General features: G+C 43.6%; 1 protein-coding gene across 5 annotated transcripts in view; it reads left to right on the plus strand.

Annotated features, from left to right (window-relative positions):
• Positions 1 to 21694, plus strand: part of ANKRD26 (ankyrin repeat domain containing 26) — a 95998-nt gene that overhangs the window by 54008 nt on the left and 20296 nt on the right. For 4 of the 5 annotated variants that reach the window (XM_056573834.1, XM_056573836.1, XM_056573837.1 and 1 more), the window contains 11 exons: positions 2207 to 2420; positions 4225 to 4408; positions 6175 to 6315; positions 7593 to 8564; positions 14825 to 14977; positions 15060 to 15235; positions 15347 to 15440; positions 16305 to 16382; positions 17935 to 18069; positions 18787 to 18899; positions 20686 to 20815. In XM_056573834.1, coding sequence (XP_056429809.1) covers positions 2207 to 2420; positions 4225 to 4408; positions 6175 to 6315; positions 7593 to 8564; positions 14825 to 14977; positions 15060 to 15235; positions 15347 to 15440; positions 16305 to 16382; positions 17935 to 18069; positions 18787 to 18899; positions 20686 to 20815 — 2390 coding nt within the window. The remainder of the gene's footprint in view (positions 1 to 2206; positions 2421 to 4224; positions 4409 to 6174; positions 6316 to 7592; positions 8565 to 14824; positions 14978 to 15059; positions 15236 to 15346; positions 15441 to 16304; positions 16383 to 17934; positions 18070 to 18786; positions 18900 to 20685; positions 20816 to 21694) is intronic. The other variant, XM_056573835.1, reaches the window with a different exon arrangement.

Raw genomic sequence — 21694 nt, forward strand, 5'->3', positions numbered from 1 at the left:
GCGAAACATGTCGAGGGGGGCCGCGAGTTGGTTTTAAAGACAGTGTATGTACTTCCCTTGCTGTGAGCACACTGCAGGTGCACACAGACAACAATAGACGAGTGATACCAGAATGGTACTAAGATAATCTATACAATGGGAAGAGAGACACACTGATACTTTTAACCTTTTGTTTTCTACAGTGTGTTGAGTTAACAATAAAGATAATAGTTTTTAAATATATGGTAAATTTAGTGGATCACCCTTTTGGTAAATTGGTTTAAAACAACCCTCCATATATTGGTCCTTAAAGGAGTACTCCGGTGCACACTTTTTTCATGTTATCCCGTCCGGGCTGCAAAATAAAAGAAAACACACTTTATCTTACCTGCCAATGAGCCCCCGGAGCTCCGGTAAAGGTGTTCGGTCCCCGGGCTGTATTCTTCTTACTTCCAGTTATCCCGGCACGTCACACGGAGCTTCAGCCTATCACTGGCCGCAGTGATGTCCCGCCTCGGCCAGTGATAGGCTGAAGCTCTGTGTGATGTGCCGGGATAACTGGAAGTAAGAAGAATACAGCCCGGGGACCGAACACCTGTACCGGAGCTCCGGGGGCTCGTTGGCAGGTAAGATAAAGTGTGTTTTCTTTTATTTTGCAGCCCGGACGGGATAACATGAAAAAAGTGTGCACCGGAGTTCTCCTTTAATTGGATTATGGTGTAGAAACCATCTTTCCTCTAAACGTAGAGGATGCCCCCTTTGTTATAGATACAGTCCTGGGTATAAATAGATCATGGGAGAGATCTCTGTACTGTCCACTGATATATTTATACATAGTTATTAGGTCTCCCCTAAGCCTTCTTTTTTCTAAACTAAATAACCCTAATTCTGATATTCTTTCTGGGTACTGAAGTCCTGCCATTCCCCATATTACCCTGGTTGCCTGTCTTTGAACCCTCTCCAGCTCCACTATATCTTTCTTGTACACTGGTGCCCAGTACTGTACACAGTATTCTATCTGTGGTCTGACTAGTGATTTGTACAGAGGTAGAATTATTTCCTTGTCATGGGCATCTATGCCCCTATTGATGCACCCCATGATTTTATTTGCCTTGGCAGCCGCTTCTCGACACTGGTCTCTACAGATAAATTTACTATTAACCAAGACTCCCAAGTCCTTTTCCACATCAGTCAACCAAAGTGTGCTCCCATTTAATACATAATCCCAGCCTAGATTTTTCCTCCCCATGTGCATAACCTTACATTTATCAGTGTTGAACCTCATGTGTCACTTCTCAGCCCAAACCTCCAACCTATCCAGATCCATTTGTAATAGTGCACTGTCCTCTATAGTGTTAACCGCTTTACAGAGTTTAATATCATCTGCAAAGATTGCTACTTTACTATTCAACCCCTCTACAAGGTCATTAATGAATATAATAAATAGAGGACCCAAGAATGACCCCTGTGGTACCCCACTAGTAACAGTCACCCAATCAGAATAAGGACCATTAATAACCACCCTCTTTCCTATCACTGAGTCAGTTACTTACCCACTTGCACACATTCTCCCCCAGCCCCATCCTTCTCATTTTATGCACCAATATTTTATGTGGCACTGTATCAAATGCTTTGGAAAAATCCAGAAATACAACATCCATCGATTTCCCCCTGGTTCAGTCAGGAGCTCACCTCCTCATAAAAGCTGATCAGGTTAGTTTTTTACAGGACCGATCCCTCATAAAGCCATTTCTTTTTTATCAAGATTTATTTAGATTTATTTTTATTGTAGAAGTTGGAGTGCTGTAGAGGAAGCGTACACATTAACTTCATCATTGCAATTTTTAATGCAGTCTATGTATTTTAATCGGTTTTAATCCCTTGAAGACATAAGGTGCATTCAAAACATATTTTAGATAGCAAAAAGCTAAGATTGAGAAAATGTAATATCAAATTCACAATGGCGTGTTAATGATGACTGGCATTATTTTTCCTTGACAATTACAACAAACCTGGTCCATTCATGAATTCTACTATCATTCCTTTGATGACCAGCATGTAATGAATGTACCTTTCAGTGGCCACTGCAATGAAAATGTATGGCTGGAGCATGCTCTGGTGATGATTAGGCTGTTTTTTAAGCCCTATACATGTAGTTATTATTATGGTACAACATTGTTTTCATTCTTGGTGGCGTTGGATAAACCAAATACATATTTTTTTTCAGATTCATTAACATTTTTGAAAATCCAAAACACTATACATGAGTATGAACGAGTAATAGAAAAAGAAAAGGGGAGGCGTGCTCTTTTGTCAAGAGAAGTGAAGAAATTGCGTAGAGAACGGAAAGAAGTTCAACAGATTATGGAAGCAAACCGAGAGCTGAAGTTTTTGTTAGAACATCACAAAGTAGAATGGGAGAGTGACCTAAACAATTTAAGGTTAGAATATTGTCTTTTATCCCTCATCTAAAATATTGGATAAAGAAGGCATGTTTCGGATTGATACTTTGTTGAGTGTAGTCCTAATGTTTATCAGCACGGACACTGTACTGTACCTGTAATGAGTGGATCTGGTTCTGACCTAAGGGTTAAGTTAACCTGAGTTCGGCTGAGGCTTTCTGTGTTACTCTAGCAAAGCCCGAGCCAATCAGGGGGCTTAGGATTGGAGTCAATTATTTCTATTCTCTGTGTCAACACCATTCTCAGCTACATATAAATACCAGTCAGTATGTGTATCAACTTGCCTATGTTCAGTTCATCTGCACTAGGTTTCTATTATACTACTTGCTTGATCCTTCCTGTGTACTTTTGTCTCTTGGCTAAGCTTTGGCTATTTCTGTCTTCTGTTCTTGTACAGCAAGCTTTCTTGGTCAGCCTGTCTGTCTATGCTTTTTCTGTTTTATTTCCAGTGTTTTGTGCTTTTCCTGTTTACCCTTTCTATCCTGACCTGTTTCCCTGACGTCTGTACAGTGTTATGTTAATTGTTTTGGAACTTGTTACGCCCCTGCAGATACTAAAAACAGAGACCACCGTCCAGTTGAGGATCAGTTGTTTAGGCGGATACTCAAGTAGGTAGGGAAAGTTGCTATGGGTGAGTTTAGGGCTACATTTATCCCTGTCCTATGTGACAGTACCTCTATGATATATAAAAATTGCCCTAAAATGTGACATAGCTAAATTGCCTGTCTAATGGGACATAGCCAACACAGTGGACATGGGACATTTATCAAAACCTGTCCAAGGAAAAGTTACTGAGTTGCCCATAGCAACCAATCAGATTGCTTCTTTCATTTTTAACAAGGCCTCTGCAAAATGAAAGAAGGGATCTGATTGGTTGCTATGGGCAACTGAACAACTTTTTCTTTGCACAGGTTTTGATAAATCTCCCCCATTGTGCGGTATAATAAAAATGTTCCTCTGTTAGGCTAGGTTAAGCATTTAAAAATCCTCTCCCTAAAAGGTTTCTAGTTTAGTCATCAGACTACAGCGTCAATGGGCGCTTCCATTAATGTCGCTTGCAGCATTTTCCAACTGAAGTTAAAAAGTGTCCGCAGTTGAGCATCCATTTGGTGGCTGGATGGTCCAGTTCTCAAAGCAATAGTATGCCCCCAAAAGCCTCTCTTGCTAAGCCGTTTTACTGCTAAGACTACCATTGTCTACCACATTTCTAGCAATACATTTAGGCAAACTCACCTCTCACCTAGTAAATGCAGCAGGCACCTCCACCTCTTCACAATTAATCATAGAAGCCCCCCTCCCCTTTCACTAGTGACTACAGGTGATCCACACACACAACTTTTCCTTAACAGGTAGTCACAGCAAGGCCTTCCCTCCCTTACATTCCCATGCTGTGCCTTCTGCTAGCACGTAGCTTTCGGCTGCTGTATGCAGACTCTCCTTTAACAGAGCTCCATTTGCTTTGGTTTTTCAACTGTGCTTATACCAGACAGAGAAAGCACCCAGTGGTGGTTATAAAATAACCATCTGAATAACTCAGGAAAATCAGGAAAAATCATGGAGAATTTTAGCTTGAGGCTGCCGGTCACAGCACATAGCTCATATGCAATTGTCCCCAAGTAAAAGTACCTGGTCTCTGAATTCTTGCAGTTCAGGGAGCAAAACACAGTAGCCAGAATTGACTTTTACCCTGGCCAAAGGATTTTGTCTAGCTCTCAATTATGGAGGGCTTATTTATTATTTGCAGCCAATTGTTCTATAATATTTTATCTTCTTTTGGTGTTAGACTTACGCTGAAGCAGGAGGAAGAAAAACGGAAGAGCGCAGAATTACTGTATGAGAAGAGCAAAGAACAACTAAGAAAGAAGGAGGATCACTGTTGCAAAGAGATGGAGGAGAAGCAGCATCTTGAATTGACCTTAAGAAATTTAGAAATTGAAATGAGGAGCCTGAAGAACAATATGAAACAGGTATAATACTGTGATGCATTTTCCTTGATCATGAACTACCAAGGATAAAAAATCTTTTTTTAACTTGTTGCCTTTCGAGACCTTCAGAATATAAAAAAAAGAAGAAAAAAAACCTCTATGGGAAGCAGGGGAAAAAAATGATAAATTCTGTTTTTCATATCGGTGTTCAAAAAATGTAAACTTAACCCCTTAAGGTCGCAGCCTTTTTTGTGCAATTTTTATTTTTATTGTGTATATATATTTTTTCTTTCCAAAATTTTAATTGTATAACTTTTTTCATTTTGCCATTGACAAAACTGTACACTGGCTTGTGTGTGTGTTTTTTTTTTTTTTTTTTTTTTTTTTTTTTTTTTTTTTTTGTGGGACAAGCTGTAATTACCGTATTTATCGGGGTATACCACGCACCGGCCTATAACACGCACCCTCATTTTACCAAGGATATTTGGGTAAAAAAAGTTTTTTACCCAAATATCCATGGTAAAATGAGGGTGCGTGTGTGCGCGTGTATACCCCGATACACCCCCAGGAAAGGCAGGGGGAGAGAGGCCGTCGCTGCCCGCTTCTCTCCCCCTGCCTTTCCTGGGGTCTAGAGCCCTGCTGCTGGCCCTTCTCTCCCCCTGGCTATCGGCGCCGCTGCCCGTTCTGTCCTGACGTCATGCGCCGCGCCGTGAAGCGCATAGCAACGACGCAGGGGACGCACGCCGGAGGCCTGAAGCAGCGCGGACCCGACCCCGGCAACAGGTAATTATGCCACCGGGGATGGGGGGGGGCGGCAACGGGGCAGCGGCTCCGGCAATGGGTGCCCCTGCTCCTTCTCTCCCCCTGGCTGTCGGAGCCGCTTCTCTCCCCCTGGCTATCGATGCCGGCAATGGGGCGCCGGCACCGATAGTCAGGGGGAGAGAAGGGCCGGCAGCAGGGCTCTAGACCCCTGGAAAGGCAGGGGGAGAGAAGCCGGCAGCGATGGCCTCTCTCCCCCTGCCTTTCCTGGGGGTGTATCGGCGTATAACACGCACATAGACTTTAGGCTAAAAATTTTAGCCTAAAAAGTGCGTGTTATACGCCGATAAATACGGTATATATTGTCATCATTTTGAGATACATATTATAAATTGCGTACTCTGTTATGATAGGAGGTCCTGTAGTCAGTGAATGTAGCAGGGGCCAAGCATGCGTACTGTCACTCCAAGCGCTGTGAGGGAGTTGACCAGGCCCCCTCGTGACATCACACCACACCCCCTCAATGCAAGTCTATAGGAAGGGGCGTGGCTGCATCACGCCCCCTCCTATAGACGTGCATTGAGGGGCTGTTGCGTTACGTCTTGAGGGAGCGTGGCCGCTGGCTGAGTCAGATGATTTTGATGCAGTTCTGGGAGGGGATAATATTTCTCCTTAATGAGATCCAGCTTAGTTATAGAGTCTGGATTTCTTTACTCTTGAGTATTGCTTGCAAGACACTTTACATCAGCTGGGTCTCCTGAAGGAAAAACCATACCCCCACAGTTGCATCAAAGGCACCTGACCTAAATAACCACTACCCTACTCTTTACTAACTAGGGACAAGTACTACGTTACGTACAGATACATTTCTGGTCTAAATAAGGTTGCAAGACTAGTTTAGTGGTTCGACAGGGTCAATACTTGAGACTAGAAAGACAGTTTACTCACTTGTGGGAATGAACTAAGAGCTAATTTGCCTTCTAGTAAATTACATTACATAACCACTAGATGTATTGTTTATCACCAATTCTTTATTCTCCATTTGAAAGGTTGAAGAAGAACGGAATGAAGCGCAGCAGTTACATGCACAAGAACTCAATGCTAGAGTACTTCATGAAGGTGCTTTAAATAATTTAAAGAAAAAGAATGAAGAGGAAGAAGTAAAAAAAATCAAGAATAAACAAGCTGAGGTACTCTATTATTTTAGAAAAGTTGTCAATCCATCTAACAACAAAAGCATATTTGTTTACAAAAAATCAGTCATATATTTATTCTCCAAATTCTCCCTTACTAAATAATGTTTCATTAAAATTGATGTTATATTTAGCTCCTACGCTGACTCGAGGCTTCCATTGGATGTTGTATTGCTGTGAAGGAAGTTTCAGTGCATCTTAGATTTGATGCAAAACCTCACGTGATAGTATGTCTGGACAAACATTGAAAAAAGGACTATGGCAGCACCTTGGAAATGCTGATCTGGACAAGATATGTTAATTCCAAAAATATAGTAAAGAAATTTGCAGAAATACTTGCTTATGTTCAACTTTATAGCATTCAAGTGCAAGTGGTTAATTCAGTAAAATGTATTTAATAAAAATGAAGTGATTCTCAATAGATACCTAAAGTAGCTTGAATAAATATAAAATATTAGGGTAAAATACATTAAAAGAGTTATTATTTACAGAAACCATTCATATTTATTTAAAAGTGCACCTGTTTTGGTCCATTGACTATCCTCCCTTACTAGATTATGCCATTTATCAATTGCATGAACATTTTGATGCCTTTCTGACTTTATAATTACTAATGAATGTGCTTTTGGGCCAATATCATATACAAGGTGTGGATATACGTACTTGGGAAAAGACAGTTGTTTTTGAAGTATTATCCAAAAGTTTGATATAAGTGAATTTAAAGCGGTATTCCGGCTTTATACATCTTTTCCCCTATACAAAGGATAGGGGATAAGATGTATGATCGCAGGGGTCCCGCAGCTGGGACCCCCGTGATCTCGGTGCAGTCCCCGGCTGCCTCCAAAACGGGGATGTGATGTCACAACCACGCCCCCTAGTGCCGTCACAACCACACCCCCTCCGTTCATGTCTATGGGAGGGGGTGTGACAGAGACATGAAAGGAGGGGGCGTGGCATGAGGTCACATCCCCGTCTCTGAGGCAGCGCCCGGCACAGAATGCCGGGGGCTGCACAGAGATCACGGGGGTCCCCATGATCATAAATCTTATCCCCTATCCTTTGGATATTGGATAGGATGTATAAAGCCAGAATACCCCTTTAAAGATACCCATTGTATGTATATAGACTGCTGTGGTTAAAGTTACAAGCAGCAATCACAAACCAGACAGCAATCTCCATTGTGCTTATACTGGCAGAAGTGTCATTTTTTCACTGTGCAATCTTATTACAAGTGTCTGTAAACTGACAAAAACTTTGTCACTCACTTTTGTCAGCAGATGCTCAGCCAGTTTTCTGAAATAAATGAGAAGGAGAAAGATTTAACAATGAGAAACATAGCATTACAAGAGGAATCGAGCAATCTTAAAGTAGAAATCGAAAATATGCGTTCACGTTATCAAGAAGAAGAGAGCAGACATATGGATGAGAAAGAAATGTTAAAAGAAAAAATTGAAGATCTAAGAAAAGATCTAAAGATGAACGAGGAAACATTAACTCAAACTGTGATTCAGTACAATGGACAGCTCAATGCCCTGAAGACCGAGACAGCCATGATGTGCTCTAAAATAGAGCATGAGAAGCAAAGCAAAGAAAGGTTGGAAACTGAATTGGAGGCAGTCCGCTCTCGTCTAAACTCTACTCTACAGGATCTCGAAAGAAGTCAGGCTTTAAAAACAGACACCGAGCGCACAGTACAAAGAGAGCGTGAGGAGTGGTTGCGTTCTAAAGACAAGTTAACTCATGAATTGTCTAACTTGCGTGAAAGCCACAGCAACTTGTCTCAGCAGCTTAGCCGAACAGAATCTAAGTTAAATGGTTTGGAAAATGAATTGCACAGAAAAGGGATATCTCTCCAAGATAAAACTCTACTTTTAGATAATGCACAAAGGGACTTGACACAAGCCCAGTCCAAAATAAAAGAGATTGAACAAGCCCTCCAGGTGGAAAAAGACCACAATAACAAAAACTCTGTGAAGCAAGAGTCAATGCAGGAGAGACTGTCCCAGATAACTAGCGAGAACATGCAGCTTCGTCAGCAGCTAGAGGACGTGCAGAATAAGGGCATCATCAAAGAAAAGGCTGTTAGTGATGTTCAAGACCATTTTACCAACATATACAGTAAGCTGCGGGCTGACACAGAAAGACAAGTTCACATAATTGAAGAGAGAAACAAGGATTTGATTACCAAGTCTAATGAGCTAAGGGAGCAAATTTATAAGCTAGAAACTGAAAAAGTGGATCGGGAGGTAAGAATCCTTTCAAGTAGAATGCTTGGTGCAAAACCTTAAAGTGGATGTGAGATTATAAACCAGGGGCACTCTTGTTAATTAAGTATGTCAGGTGTTGGAGCTACAGGGGACCCCCAGCCACAAGACCATGGCTAGGAGGAGTCTTGTGTCCTGATGCTACATTTCACTTTTGTTGCTCTGCCGTGCTCAGCAGTTTAAATGGGCACTGTCAGATATAAAAACATTTTATATGTTGTAAAGCATGCAAAACCAATAGGTTTTGCAATTGCTTTCATTAAAAATGTTTCTGTACTACATACTGAAAAAGCCAGTCAAAGAACTGCCCCCCCCCCCCCCCCCCCCGCCTCCTGGGATACATACCAGTCCTACTGTGTCCACTTGTCATTACCTACGTCATGGACCCACTTCATGATTAACAGGTCTGTAGATCTAAAGCTGCTGCTTGCGTGCTCCTGTGGAGAGAAGGGGTGGGAGGGGCAGAAGCACAGGCTCCCTCGCTGTCTGCTGTGCTAAGAGAAGGGGGAGGGGCAGAAGCACACTACTCTCGGCTCCCTCACTGTCTGCTGTGTGAAGAGAAGCACACTGCTGCCGTGACTGAGCAGGGGACAAGACTGAATGGAGGATTTCTTTGTTTAAAAAGTAAATGTCCCTGCATGTATATATATGTGTGTGTGTGGATATATATGTATGTGTATATATCTGTGAATATATGAAGTGAATGTGTGTGTGTGTGTGTGTGTTACAGGGGGACTACAATCATATGCTTCCAGCTGTTGCAAAACTACAACTCCCAGCATGCCTGCACAGCCAAATGATGTGTGGGCATGCTGGGAGTTGTTGTTTTGCAACAAGCGGAGGAACACAGCCTGCAGCAACACTGCTGTAAAACAGTTTTACCAATCATATGCCTACAGCTGTTGCAAAACTACAACTCATATAATGTGTGGGCATTCTGGGAGCTGTAGTTTTGCAAAAGCTGTAGGCACACAGTGTGTGTGTGTGTGTGTGTGTATATAGCATAAAACTAGAAAGGAAAGGGTTACCGTTCCCAGAGCAGTGAGGAAGGAGGAGTAGTCATCACAGTGAGGACCCGCCCCCCTGCTGTAAATGAAAAGTACTTTCACTTTGCAATCACTCCAAGTAAATAAAGTGACTTCTAAGAGAAATATTGGTCATAGACACATAAAGATTATATGTACATGATCATGATGAGATACTGAGCAACAAATAACAGTTTTTTTTTTTTTTTTTTTTTTTTTGGGTGTGATCTGACAGGTACGCTTTAAAGGAGTAGTCCAGTGGTGATTCAGTGGTGAACAACTTATCCCCTATCCTAAGGATAGGGGATAAGTTGCAGATCGCGGGGGGTCCGACCGCTGGGGCCCCCTGCGATCTCCTGTACGGAGCCCCGACAGCCCGCTGGAAGGGGGCGTGTCGACCTCCGCACGAGGCGGCGGCCGACACGCCCCCTCAATACAACTCTATGGCAGAGCCGAAGCGCTGCCTTCGGCAATCTCCGGCTCTGCCATAGAGATGTATTGAGGGGGCGTGTCGGCCGCCGCCTCGTGCGGGGGTCGACACCCGCTATCTCGGCGGAGAGCTGGGGCCCCGTACAGAGAGATCGCAGGGGTCCCCCAGCGGTCGGACCCCCCGCGATCTCAAACTTATCCCCTATCCTTAGGATAGGGGATAAGTTTTTCACCACTGGACTACCCCTTTAAGTCAGTGCTATGGATTTTAAATAGAGCAGCATAGGGCATATTTGCCCATAAATATGTAAAACATTAGACCTTTATGTCCCATTTTTCTCGGTCGGAAACCATTGGGGGACACAGACTGTGGGTATATGCTCTTGCTGCTAGGAGGCGCTGACACTTGGCAAACAAAAAAAGTTCGGCTCCTCCCGGAAGGCTATACCCTGCCTACTGGCCCTGAGCTCATCAGTTTTAAGCTTAGTGTCCTAGGAGGCAAGACACAGGTCTGGATTTCTCCAGACCTGGTCTTCTCTTTTTCTTATTTTATAGTTAGGGACTGTTTAGTTTCTTTCATTCATTTTATTTTTTCACTGTTTTTAGGTGGGAGTTCAGGAGCATGGCGCTACCTGTTCCCCCATATGCGGCTAAGGGGCACGGGACATAATTTACAAATGCACCGTTAACCCCTTCCCGCCATCGGCCAGCACCTGGGGTAGTACCGTTTGGGTCCAGGTCTCCCTATATTCCCTGCTCGTCCTGGTCTGTAGCAGCATGACGTGATGCAGGCATCCATAAGTCTGGCTGAAGATATCTTCAGGTGGAAGACATCTTCAGGTGAGTATGGTGCAAGGTGAGTATGTTTGTTCCCCTCAGCCCCATTACCTGGGGTGTCTATTACAGGGGCCAGGGGCACTCCTTTTTATTGTTCCTAGGGGGCTTTCAACCTCTGGAGACCCCTGGAATTTGCCTCGGCCAACTTGGTTGCGATTCGTCGCGCCATGTGGTTGAAAGCGTGGGACACCGACGCTGCGTCAAAGAGGTCCATGATGGAACTACCCTTCTCGGGTTCCCGCCTCTTCAGAAAATGTTTGGATGAAATTATTTCTGAAGCTACGGGAGGTAAGAGTTCTCTGCTTCCACAGAACAGGTCTCGGCGCTCGGAGCCACGCCGGAAGTCGACTTCTTTTCGGTCCTTTCGGTCAACGGCTCCAAGTCGTCCCTCCAAGCAGGCGCAGCCTCCTCCTCGTAGAGCACCCTCTTTCAGGGCACGTCCATCATGGAAGTCGGGCAACCAATCTGAAGGTTTCACTGCCAAATCAGGTACCCGTAAGCCTGCCTCTTCCTGAAGGGGCACCCCCACCTGAGTCGGGTGGGAGGGCGGCTGTCTCTTTTCCAGGACATATGGCTGTCTCAAGTCCATGATGCCAGGGTGCGAGATGTTATTTCAGGAGGCTACCGCATAGAATTCTCTTCTCTCCCAAGACACCATTTCCTTCAATCCCGCCCTCCTCAGTCCCCTTCCTTGGCGGCGGCTTTTCAGACTGCTCTGCGTTCTCTCCTCTCCAAAGGAGTGATAGTGCCGGTTCCACCAGGGGAACGCGGTTCAGGGTTCTATTCGAATCTCTTCGTCGTTCCCAAAAAAAAAAGAGGGCTCGGTCCGTCCCATTCTGGACCTCAAGTTGCTCAATCGCCATCTGCGCCTCCGTCATTTTCGGATGGAGTCCCTCCGGTCTGTGGTGGCCTCCATGGACCAGGGCGCGAGTTTCTTTCTTCGGTGGATATCCGTGATGCCTATCTCCATATTCCGATCTTCCCAGCGCATCAGCGTTTCCTTCGTTTTGCGGTGCCGGAGGGTAATTTTCAGTTTGTGGCGCTCCCGTTTGGTCTAGCCACGGCTCCCAGGGTCTTTACCAAGGTCATGGCGACGGTCATTGCCATCCTGCGCAGCCGGGGGATCTCCATCCTCCCCTACCTGGACGACCTCCTAGTCAAGGCTCCCTCTCGGTCCGAGAATTTGGAGATCCTGCAGATCACACTGCACACCCTGTCCTCTTTCGGCTGTGTCATCAACTGGGAGAAGTCACATCTGCTCCCCTCCCAGTCCCTAATTTTTCTGGGGCTCCTTTTCGATACCGCAGTAGCCCGGGTCAGTCTTCCCTTGGACAAGAGGCGCTCTCTGCAGGTGGGGGTCCGTCGTCTGCGACGCCCCGTCCTGGTTCCGATTCGCTTCTGCATGGAAGTCCTGGGTCGTATGGAAGCAGTCCCCTTCGCCCAATTTCATTACCGTTCCCTACAACTGGCCATTCTGGGCAGGTGGGACAATTCCCCTTTGTCCCTGGATCGCAGAATTCTCCTGCCCCTGGCAGTACGTCAGTCCCTTCTTTGGTGGCTCCATTCTCCCCTTCTTCTGCTGGGGAAGTCTTTTCTTCCCCTTCAGTGGCAGATCGTCACCACCGACGCGAGCCTCATGGGTTGGGGAGGGTTTTTTCGGGACATGACGGTCCAGGGTCACTGGTCTCCCGGGGAAGCCCGTCTCCCCATCAATATTCTGGAGCTTTGGGCGATCTTCCTTTGCCTCCTCCATTGGGAACGTCTCCTTCAGGGTCGACCGGTCCAGGTTCAGTCGGACAATGCGACGGCCGTTGCATATATCAATTGCCAAGGCGGCACCCGGAGTCGTTCGGCAATGGAGGAGGTCTCCAAGATTCTCCTCTGGGCCGAGGCTCGGGTCCCTGCTCTGTCGGCGATCCACATCCACATCCGGGCGTGGACAATTGGGAAGCGGGCTTTCTCAGTCGCTCCTCGGCGGATCCGGGGGAGTGGTCTCTCCCCCGGAGGTGTTTTCACAGATTTGCGATCGTTGGGGGACCCCAGATGTGGATCTCTTCGCATCTCGCCTCAACAGGAAGGTTCCCCTCTTTGTAGCAAAATCGAGGGATCCCCTGGCCCTGGCGTCAGATGCTCTGGTCATCCCATGGGCGTCCTTCCGACTCCCTTATCTGTTTCCGCCTCTTCCCCTCCTGCCCAGTGTTCTGAGGAAACTCAAGGCGGAGGGAGTCTCTGCCATTCTGGTGGCCCCAGACTGGCCCAGACGCGCGTGGTACGCAGACGTGGTCCGACTGGCCGACTACGTGCCGCTGCGCCTACCTCTTTGTCCCGATCTTCTCTTTCAAGGTCCGCTTTGCCACCCCAATTTACTGTCGCTGCATTTGACGGCGTGGCGGTTGAAACCGCTGTATTGAAGGCCCACGGGTTTTCTGAGGGGGTTATTCATACCATGCTTCGGGCACGCAAACCTTCCTCGGCCAGGATTTACCACCGCACCTGGAAGGCTTATTTTCGGTGGTACGAGGAGCAAGACTTTTCTCCGGTCATTTTTTACCTTCCACGTCTTATTGCCTTTCTTCAGGCATGGCTGGATCAGCGTTTGACCCTAAGTTCTCTTAAAGGTCAGGTGTATGCTCACTCTATCCTTTTCCAACGGCAGTTGGCCTCTAATTCCCATGTCCACACCTTTTTACAGGGTGTGGCCTGCATGGCTCCTCCTTTTCGGTCTCCCACACCTCCGTGGGATCTCAATCTGGTGCTTGGAGCCTTGAGGGAGTCTCCTTTCGAGCCCCTTAGGGATGCCTCCCTTCGTATTCTCTCGTGGAAGGTCGCTTTTCTCATTGCCATCACTTCGGAACTGGCGTCACTTTCCTGCCGTTCCCCCCCCTTTTGGTGCTTCATCAGGATAAGGTGGTCTTCCGCCCACCTCCCTCCTTCCTGCCCAAGGTAGTTTCCTCTTTTCATGTCAACGAGGAGCTCGTTCTTCCTTCTTTTTGTCCTTCTCCTGCCAATGCCAAGGAGCGTTTTCTTCACACCCTTGACGTGGTCCGGGCAGTCCGGATTTATCTGTCGGTCTTCTCCTCTTTTCGCCAGGGGGACTCCTTTTTCGTGATTCCTGAGGGTAGTCGTAAGGGTCTTCCGGCTTCCAAAGCGACCATTGCTCGGTGGATTCGCTCGGCCATTTCGGAATCGTACCACCGCAAGGCCAAGGTACCACCCTTTCGGCCTTGCGGTGCGCATTCAACGCTTTCTGTTGGAGCTTCTTGGGCTCTCCGTAATAGGGCTTCGGCCCTGCAAGTCTGTAAGGCGGCCACCTGGTCGTCTTTGCATACATTTGCAAAGTTCTATCAAGTACATACTTTTGCGTTGGCTGATGCTAGTTTGGGCCGCAAGGCATGCAGGCGGCGGTAGCATCCTCCTCTGCTTGATTTTGGGTTGAGTATTTTCTCTCCCCACCCCGGGGACTGCTTTGGTACATCCCACGGTCTGTGTCCCCCAATGGTTTGCGACCGGAAAAGTAGATTTTTTATGCTTACCATAAAATCTCTTTCTCAGAGGATCCATTGGGGGACACAGCGCCCTACCATAGTTTGGGTAGAGTTTTTCGTTTGTTCTGTCCGAGAGGTGATTCGGGGTTTTTTCTTTTGTCTGCTTTTCTCGGACTTTTGCTGTTTTTTTTCTTTTTTTTGTCGGTTGCCTCCTATTGCTTTGAGACTAAACGGATGAGCTCAGGGCCAGTAGGCAGGGTATAGCCTGCTGGGAGGAGCCGAACTTTTTTTGTTTGCCTAGTGTCAGCGCCTCCTAGCGGCAAGAGCATATACTCACGGTCTGTGTCCCCCCAATGGATCCTCCGAGAAAGAGATTTTACGGTAAGCATAAAAAATCTACTTTTTGGGGGCAATGACACTTTTCATTGTTTGTAATTTACCGGTTCACAAATTGTTTTCCTCTTAGAGCAATATAAGACAACTTCAGCAGGAACTCGCTGATGCTTTGAAGAAGTTGTCTATGTCTGAGGCCTCTCTTGAAGTAATAACACGTTATCGAAATGACCTTGAGGAGGAGAAGCAACAACTTCAAAAAGAACTAGAAAAGTTCAGAATTAAGGTATGGAGTGTAGGTATACAATTTAACAATTTAATAGGAGGTTTTCTTGCTATACCCGTTTCTTTACTTTTGTTTTGTATAGCTGCAAGACCTTGAAGACCAGTTTTTTCAGTCAGAAAGACGGAACCATCAGCTGAAGAATGCATTAGATGATAAAGAGAGAGAAATGATCGCTGCATTTCAGAAAGTTCAGGATTTCTCTACTGCAGCCACAGGGGCTGAAAAAGCCGTTAAACAGCTAGAAGAGCATGTCCAAAAGTAAGTTAGGCATAGTATTTTGAGCCAGGTGCATTTTTAACAATTTTTTTTATTTGCACATTCCTGCAAGTGTGTTCATATTCTCCAATATTTTTCGTATTCATCTTTCAGACTTGAAATTGAAAATGCCAGGATTGAAGCAACTGCAAAACAGCAAGCAGGACAAATTGAAAGCCTTCAGAGAGAACTGCATGAATCAGTTTCAGTAAGTCATCCACATCTGACATACAAAACCCATCGCTGAAAGAGTTTATTTTATAGGATTAATAATTCCAGTTGCCTAGCACACACAACATAAATCACATGATCCAATCCTTAAAGCATATATGTCATATTACAGAAAAAAATAATGCTCGTATATGTTACTCACTAGGTCATGCACATTGCTCTCTGCTGACACCTCTGTCCATGTCAGGAACTGTCCAGAGTAGCATAGGTTTGCTATGAGGAGTTTCTCCTGCTCTGGACAGTTCCTGATACGGGCATCAGGTGTCAGCAGAGAGTGCTGTGGACAAGACAAAAAAGAAATTCAAAAAGCAAAGAATTTTCTTTGTAGCATATAGCTGGTAAAAAGTACTGGAAGGATAAAGATTTTTTAATAGAAGTAATTTACAAATCTGTTTAACTTTCTGGCACCAATTGATTTAAAAAAAAAAGTTTTCCACCGGAGTACCCCTTTAAGGTGTACCTACACTTTTATACAATTTCTGACATATCAGAGAGAAATGTCATAAGTTGTGGTCGGTGTGGGTCTGGATGCTGAGGCCCCCACTGATTGCTAGAATGAAGAAACAGAAGCATTGCGCTTGTTTTTCCAAAGAATGCCGAGCAACAATGAAGGGACACAGCAAGCCTTTCTGTCCCATTGTTCTGGCATAGGTTGGGGACTCAGTAGCTGAATTCCCACCGATCACAAATTCTGACATGTGTCTAGGACATGTTAGAAATAGCTTATATGAAAATAGCTTATATGAAAAAAATGTACATATTCAAAACCAAACGCCCATTGAAAAAATGGTTTATATTACTTGTTAATGCATTATGTGATATATGCGCTTTGATCTAATAGATGCGCAGTCGGCTTGAGGATTTGGTTACAAATTTGCAGTCCACAAAAATCGGTTTAGAAGAGAAGGTAAACCAGCAGGTAATTTAGGATTTTATTCAGGGTTATTTTGCACATATTTTATGAAATGTTTGTTCTTTCTCCCCATTTATACATGTTCCATATTTTGCTGCATATTTTCCTACCCATTGGATTCAATAGGTATGAAAATACGCAACAGATTTTGCTACCCATTGACTTCAATGGCTAGAAAAATATGCAGCAGTAAATACACAGCAAAATACGGCACATGTGACCCCACCGTGTTTGGGGTTATCCAGGGATAAATGTCTACACTGCGAGTCTGTATATGTTTCATTTAAAATGTGCTTGCCATTTTGACAAACTTCTGGCATGTCCTAGAGGAAGAAGCTGTGATAGGTGGAGAAGTGGGTCATAGCCTAACAAATGACAAACGAATGATCTGCACAGCTGAGCAATGCATCCCTTTCAGTCTTCTGAATTTTGTATAAGGTAGCTTTTTCATAAGCAGATTTCTTTTCAAACCCACAGCAGATCTCCCGCTGCAAGTTTTAAAAGGGGCAGAGCCTCAATGCGCTACCCACAGCAGATTTTCGTCAGCGGAATCTCCTCTGTTGAAAATTCGCTGCAGACCCTATTGACTTCAATGGGGTCCGTGGCAGATTTTCAACAGCAGAGATTCTGCTGGCGAAAATCTGCTGCGGGTAGTGCAAAGAGGCCCCGCCCCTTTTCAAACTTGCAGCAGGAGATCTGCTGCGGGTGTGAAAAGAAATCTGCTCGTGTAAACGAGCCCTTACTCTATGCTTAGCGCAATCAGCAGAGCACTTCTATGGAAAGCCATTCAGGACAAAGGGGCATAGCAGGGAGTCTGCCACTCCTGTCCTATTTGCTGTGTTTGATTAGGAAATTGGGGAGGAAATCTTCCACTGATCACAGCTTGGTTGAAATGACTTTATTTTGTCGTAAATCCTTATGGGAAGTGAATAAAATGTAATTTCCAGTATTCCAATTATTTAGAGTACTTTTAGATCTTGTCATACTTATATGATTAAAAGGGAAGTTTGACCTGTCCCATCAATGCACATGTTTTAGTCTAGTGTAGTGCAAAATGTGAAACTTACAAAAAACTGACATTGGCATATCTGAAGTTTGTCCGTATAAACAGGATCAATTGAAAGATGTTTTTGACACATATGAACATAGTTGACCAACCTTGTACATATAGGGGGGAATTTATCATACATTTAATCTATAAACAGTTGTGAAAAATCTTGCTACTTTTTGGCAGTCTAAAACAGACGGGAGCAACATAAATGGAGCATGGTCACATCGGCTCGCCAAGTGAACTATAATGTACACCAGTACCCTGGCATAAATCATAGCGGAAATCTACACCAGCAGATATGCATACATGACTTGCAAAGCATTTTAGACACCAGTATACCATTTGCTTACTTAGAAAGTAGAATTTTCCTGTTCTGCAATATATGAGAGGTTCTTACATGTAGGTGTTCTAATGTGTAAGCCTTAGTCAGTTCTATTTTAAGTCTTGGCGTCAAGTATTTTTCCTACAAGCAGAATATGACTTCAGTGTGTGTCTTTTATGATTCAGGTACATCAGCATTCTGCTTTGTCACAAAATGCACAAGACTCACAACATCTTTGGCAGACCGAGCTAAAATCAAGATCTCAAATAGGTGTCCGCTTAGCAGAGCTTGAAGGATTAAACTCTAACTTATCTGACCAGGTAAGTTATATGCTCACCAATTGATTTATTTTCAACCCATTTTATACCTATCGGTAAGATTCATCAAAAATTGCCCTAAGGAAAAGTTGACCAGTTGCCTATAGCAACCAATCAGATTGCTTCTTTTATTTTTCACAGGCTCTTTCAAAGATGAAAGAAATGATCTGATTGGTTGCTATAGGCAACTGGTCCACTTCTCCACTGAACAAGTTTTGATGAATCTCCCTCAAAGTTTTGCGAGCCCCTTACAAATTGTTAGTTGTGCAGAATAAAAGCAAAAACATGTTCATGGATACATGACATGTAGTGTTTTTTCATGTAAATTACAGATGTAGCCATAGAAAGCAAGTACATACATAGCAAATATAAATGAGACTATTTAAAATCCTATTCCATTAAAATTCTATTTCATTCGTTTTTTCCCAATGAAAATAAGACAAGTCTTATTGAATGTTTTCATATTTGAGCTTTGTCCCTCATATCTACATGCAGTACTTGTCTGTGCCATTACACTGATTTTTAATCAATTGTTTGTCACAAATACAATCAATTGGTATGACTAAGGCGACTAAGGTTGCTGAAACGCGTCACTCTACTCCATGATCCGTGTTGCTGTTTGCTGTGTGTATCTACAATAAATTTCATCTTGCATCGTGCTTTTGTGCTGGACATTGCTCTATTTTTGTCACAAATAGTTATGTATGGTTTTTTACTAAGGTTGCAGTTGAGAAAAAGAAACTGAAGAAATTGGCAGAGCAAAAGAAATCTATAGAAGAAAGATTTGACCAAGAAATGAAGAGAAGTAATAAACTGCAGCAAGAAGTGGCTGAGTATGGGTCTTCATATTTTATACTTTCTAAAGTCTTTATTTCTTGTCTTACAAATGTTCTGCCACATTATATTGGGGAAGTGTGACCAGATTACAGTTCCTAACACCAAACTAGCAAAAAGGTTTAAATGGAAATTGACAGCGGATCTACCCGCCCTAAACACTATGGGGGAGATTTATCAAAGCCTGTGGAGAGGCAAAGTTGCCATTAGCAACCAATCAGCTTGCTTCTTTTATTTTTCAGGAATCTTAAGAATGTAAGATGCAAGCTGATTGGTTTCTATGGGCAACTTTGCATCTCCACAGGCTTTGATAAATCTTCCCCCTATACCCTTTGTATTAGCCAACATTGCTATTCTGGAAGCGGGCAGCTTTTGCACAATAGAGGCGGGACCTGGCATATCCTACCTCCATCTCCTCTGCACCATTATGCCTACCCACCTCATGCTCAAATGGGAGAAAGGGTCCGATGAACATTCATGAGCCATTTGGCTATTTCTAAGATCATTCAAGATGATCAACTTAACATCACGAGCAATTAACTTAATTGCAAGGTATCTTGTTTCTTCCCCAGACAGCAGTATACTCCCAATAGTGTGTTAACCCTTTCACAATGTGTACACTCTCTGCCTGCTTGGCACTGACTGTCCTCTGAGTCACCACAGGATGGGGCCAAGGGCAGCCAGCAAGAAGTGTATGTGTCCTTTCTATCCTGAAATGGAAGCTCCTTATTTGTTCCTCAAAAATGGCATTATTATTTTTATTATTATTAATTTGCCTCCTGGACTTATGAAATTTTGAATCCAGCTTGGCTAAATCAAATGATTTCACAAGCCTTATAAGACCTGCAGGTTCTTTCAAGGAAGGGGCCAATTTTAAATAGGACATAAGGGGACTGAAGTTATTAATAAAAATTCTGTTCTGGATTAACTTGTTTTTTGAAGATGTTCTTGAGTCATACAAAGGCCACAATTAAGTACCCGTGAAAAGATTGCAGTACAGATACTTTTTAGATTTAGTTTTCCTTATCAAATGGGTAAACGATTTGAAGAAGAAAAAAAAATTGTGTTTTCTCGTATTAATTAAAGAAAATAAGGGGTTCCTGTCAAATCCATTCCTTCTGTTTGCAAATAAGTGGCCTCTCTGTGTTTGGGCCAGTGTTCAGTAGGCAGTTGCTGCTTCCTGATTTCTGCCTTGCTATTCAGGCATTGATGGTACACAACCTTTTATGTCTCCCTGTGAACATGCTAAATTGCAGAATGCAAAACACTTTATGTACAAAATGTTAAAAAATAAAAAAAAACTGGCTAAAATATAACCCACATTGTTAAAGTAAGGATGAATGGGAAGACATGCTGGGTTCTAGGACTTGAGCAACTTAGCCCCACCTCCTTGAGACTTAGCTGAGATAAAAATGCAATTTCATAAGTTTTGTAGCCACTATCAGCTCCAAGAAAGGTACAGTTTGCTTTTATACTCTCACAGCTGTCCTATAGCTATTGCCATTTTAGAGTCGGGAAGGACTTTTCCCCTAGAATGAGGCAATTGGCATTAGCCTCATAAGGGTTTTTGCCTTCCTCTGGATAAGGAAACAGTAGGAATATAGGTAGAACTTGATGGACTCGATGTCTGCAGCTCTTAACAGCAAATACAACTCACAGATTCTATTTAAAAACTACACTTACATCCAATTTGGATATTTTTATTGTTTATTGTAGTTTATTGCTGTTGCTTTTGAATTGTTGGTTATTTATACATGCCTACCTTTCTTATATTGTTCTGAGCAGGCTAAAGAAACTTTTAAAAACTGCCAAGAAGAAGTTGAAAAACTATGAAGGCACTGAACAACGAAGTTATTTGAAAGACGGATCCAGAAACTATGAAACGGATAATGAAGTTTTAAAACTGAAGGAAAAAGTTTGTCATTTAAAAAAAATAAATAATAATTTATAGATGCAAATTGTGATACTTTATCTGTGGATAGGTGATAAATGTTCATAGGGAAAGCCCCTTTAACTGCCTATTAAAGCTAGCAGGAGAGCTATGTATGCCATGTCTACGAGCGGAAGGTAATCAGTGTTTGTACTTAAAAAAAAATTTAGATTTATTTCTTGGTCTCACTTAGATTAAATGGTTACTTCCCTTCTTTCCTGCAACATAACATACCTCCCTTCCCCTTTCAAAATCTTGTCATCTATTATAGACAATGCTTTGGGGGCTTTGCTGTCTGTACTCCAGACTGATAAATTGTTGATTTTGGTTTTCGGCCAAGCACAGCCTAAATTTTTGGTCTCTGCCCAAAATTTCCCTTCGGTGCTTCCCTAGTACCCTTCAGTGGAAGTAAGCCCTAGCCCAAACCCTGAGAAGCAACTGCCTACCATTATTCCTGCTGTATCTAATTTTACAGTAGACACTATGCATTCCTGTATCTAAAGTCCTCCAGGCATCCATCAAACCCAGAGTCATTCATTAGACTCCAGAGTACATCTTCAGTGCGACAGATCCTGGCAGTGGCATGCTTTACTCATTCTAGCTGTCACTTGTCTTGCACATACAAAGAAAAAACACAAATTGCACCACTCAAAATTTAAGTGTTAAAGTGAAAAAGGATAAAAATGTATTCCATCCAAAGTGTGCGACCATTTTCAAGCATCCAAATGTTGCACTTTGAATGGAATATATTTGTATCCTTTTTCACTTTAACACTTCAATTTTGAGTGCTGCAACTTTTGCTTTTTCTTTGTATTTGAAGAGCCCTGGGCCAAGGCTGTTTAAATTGTGGGCACCTACATCCAT

Source organism: Hyla sarda, chromosome 4, assembly GCF_029499605.1.
Source record: "Hyla sarda isolate aHylSar1 chromosome 4, aHylSar1.hap1, whole genome shotgun sequence".
Lineage (NCBI taxonomy): Eukaryota > Metazoa > Chordata > Amphibia > Anura > Hylidae > Hyla > Hyla sarda.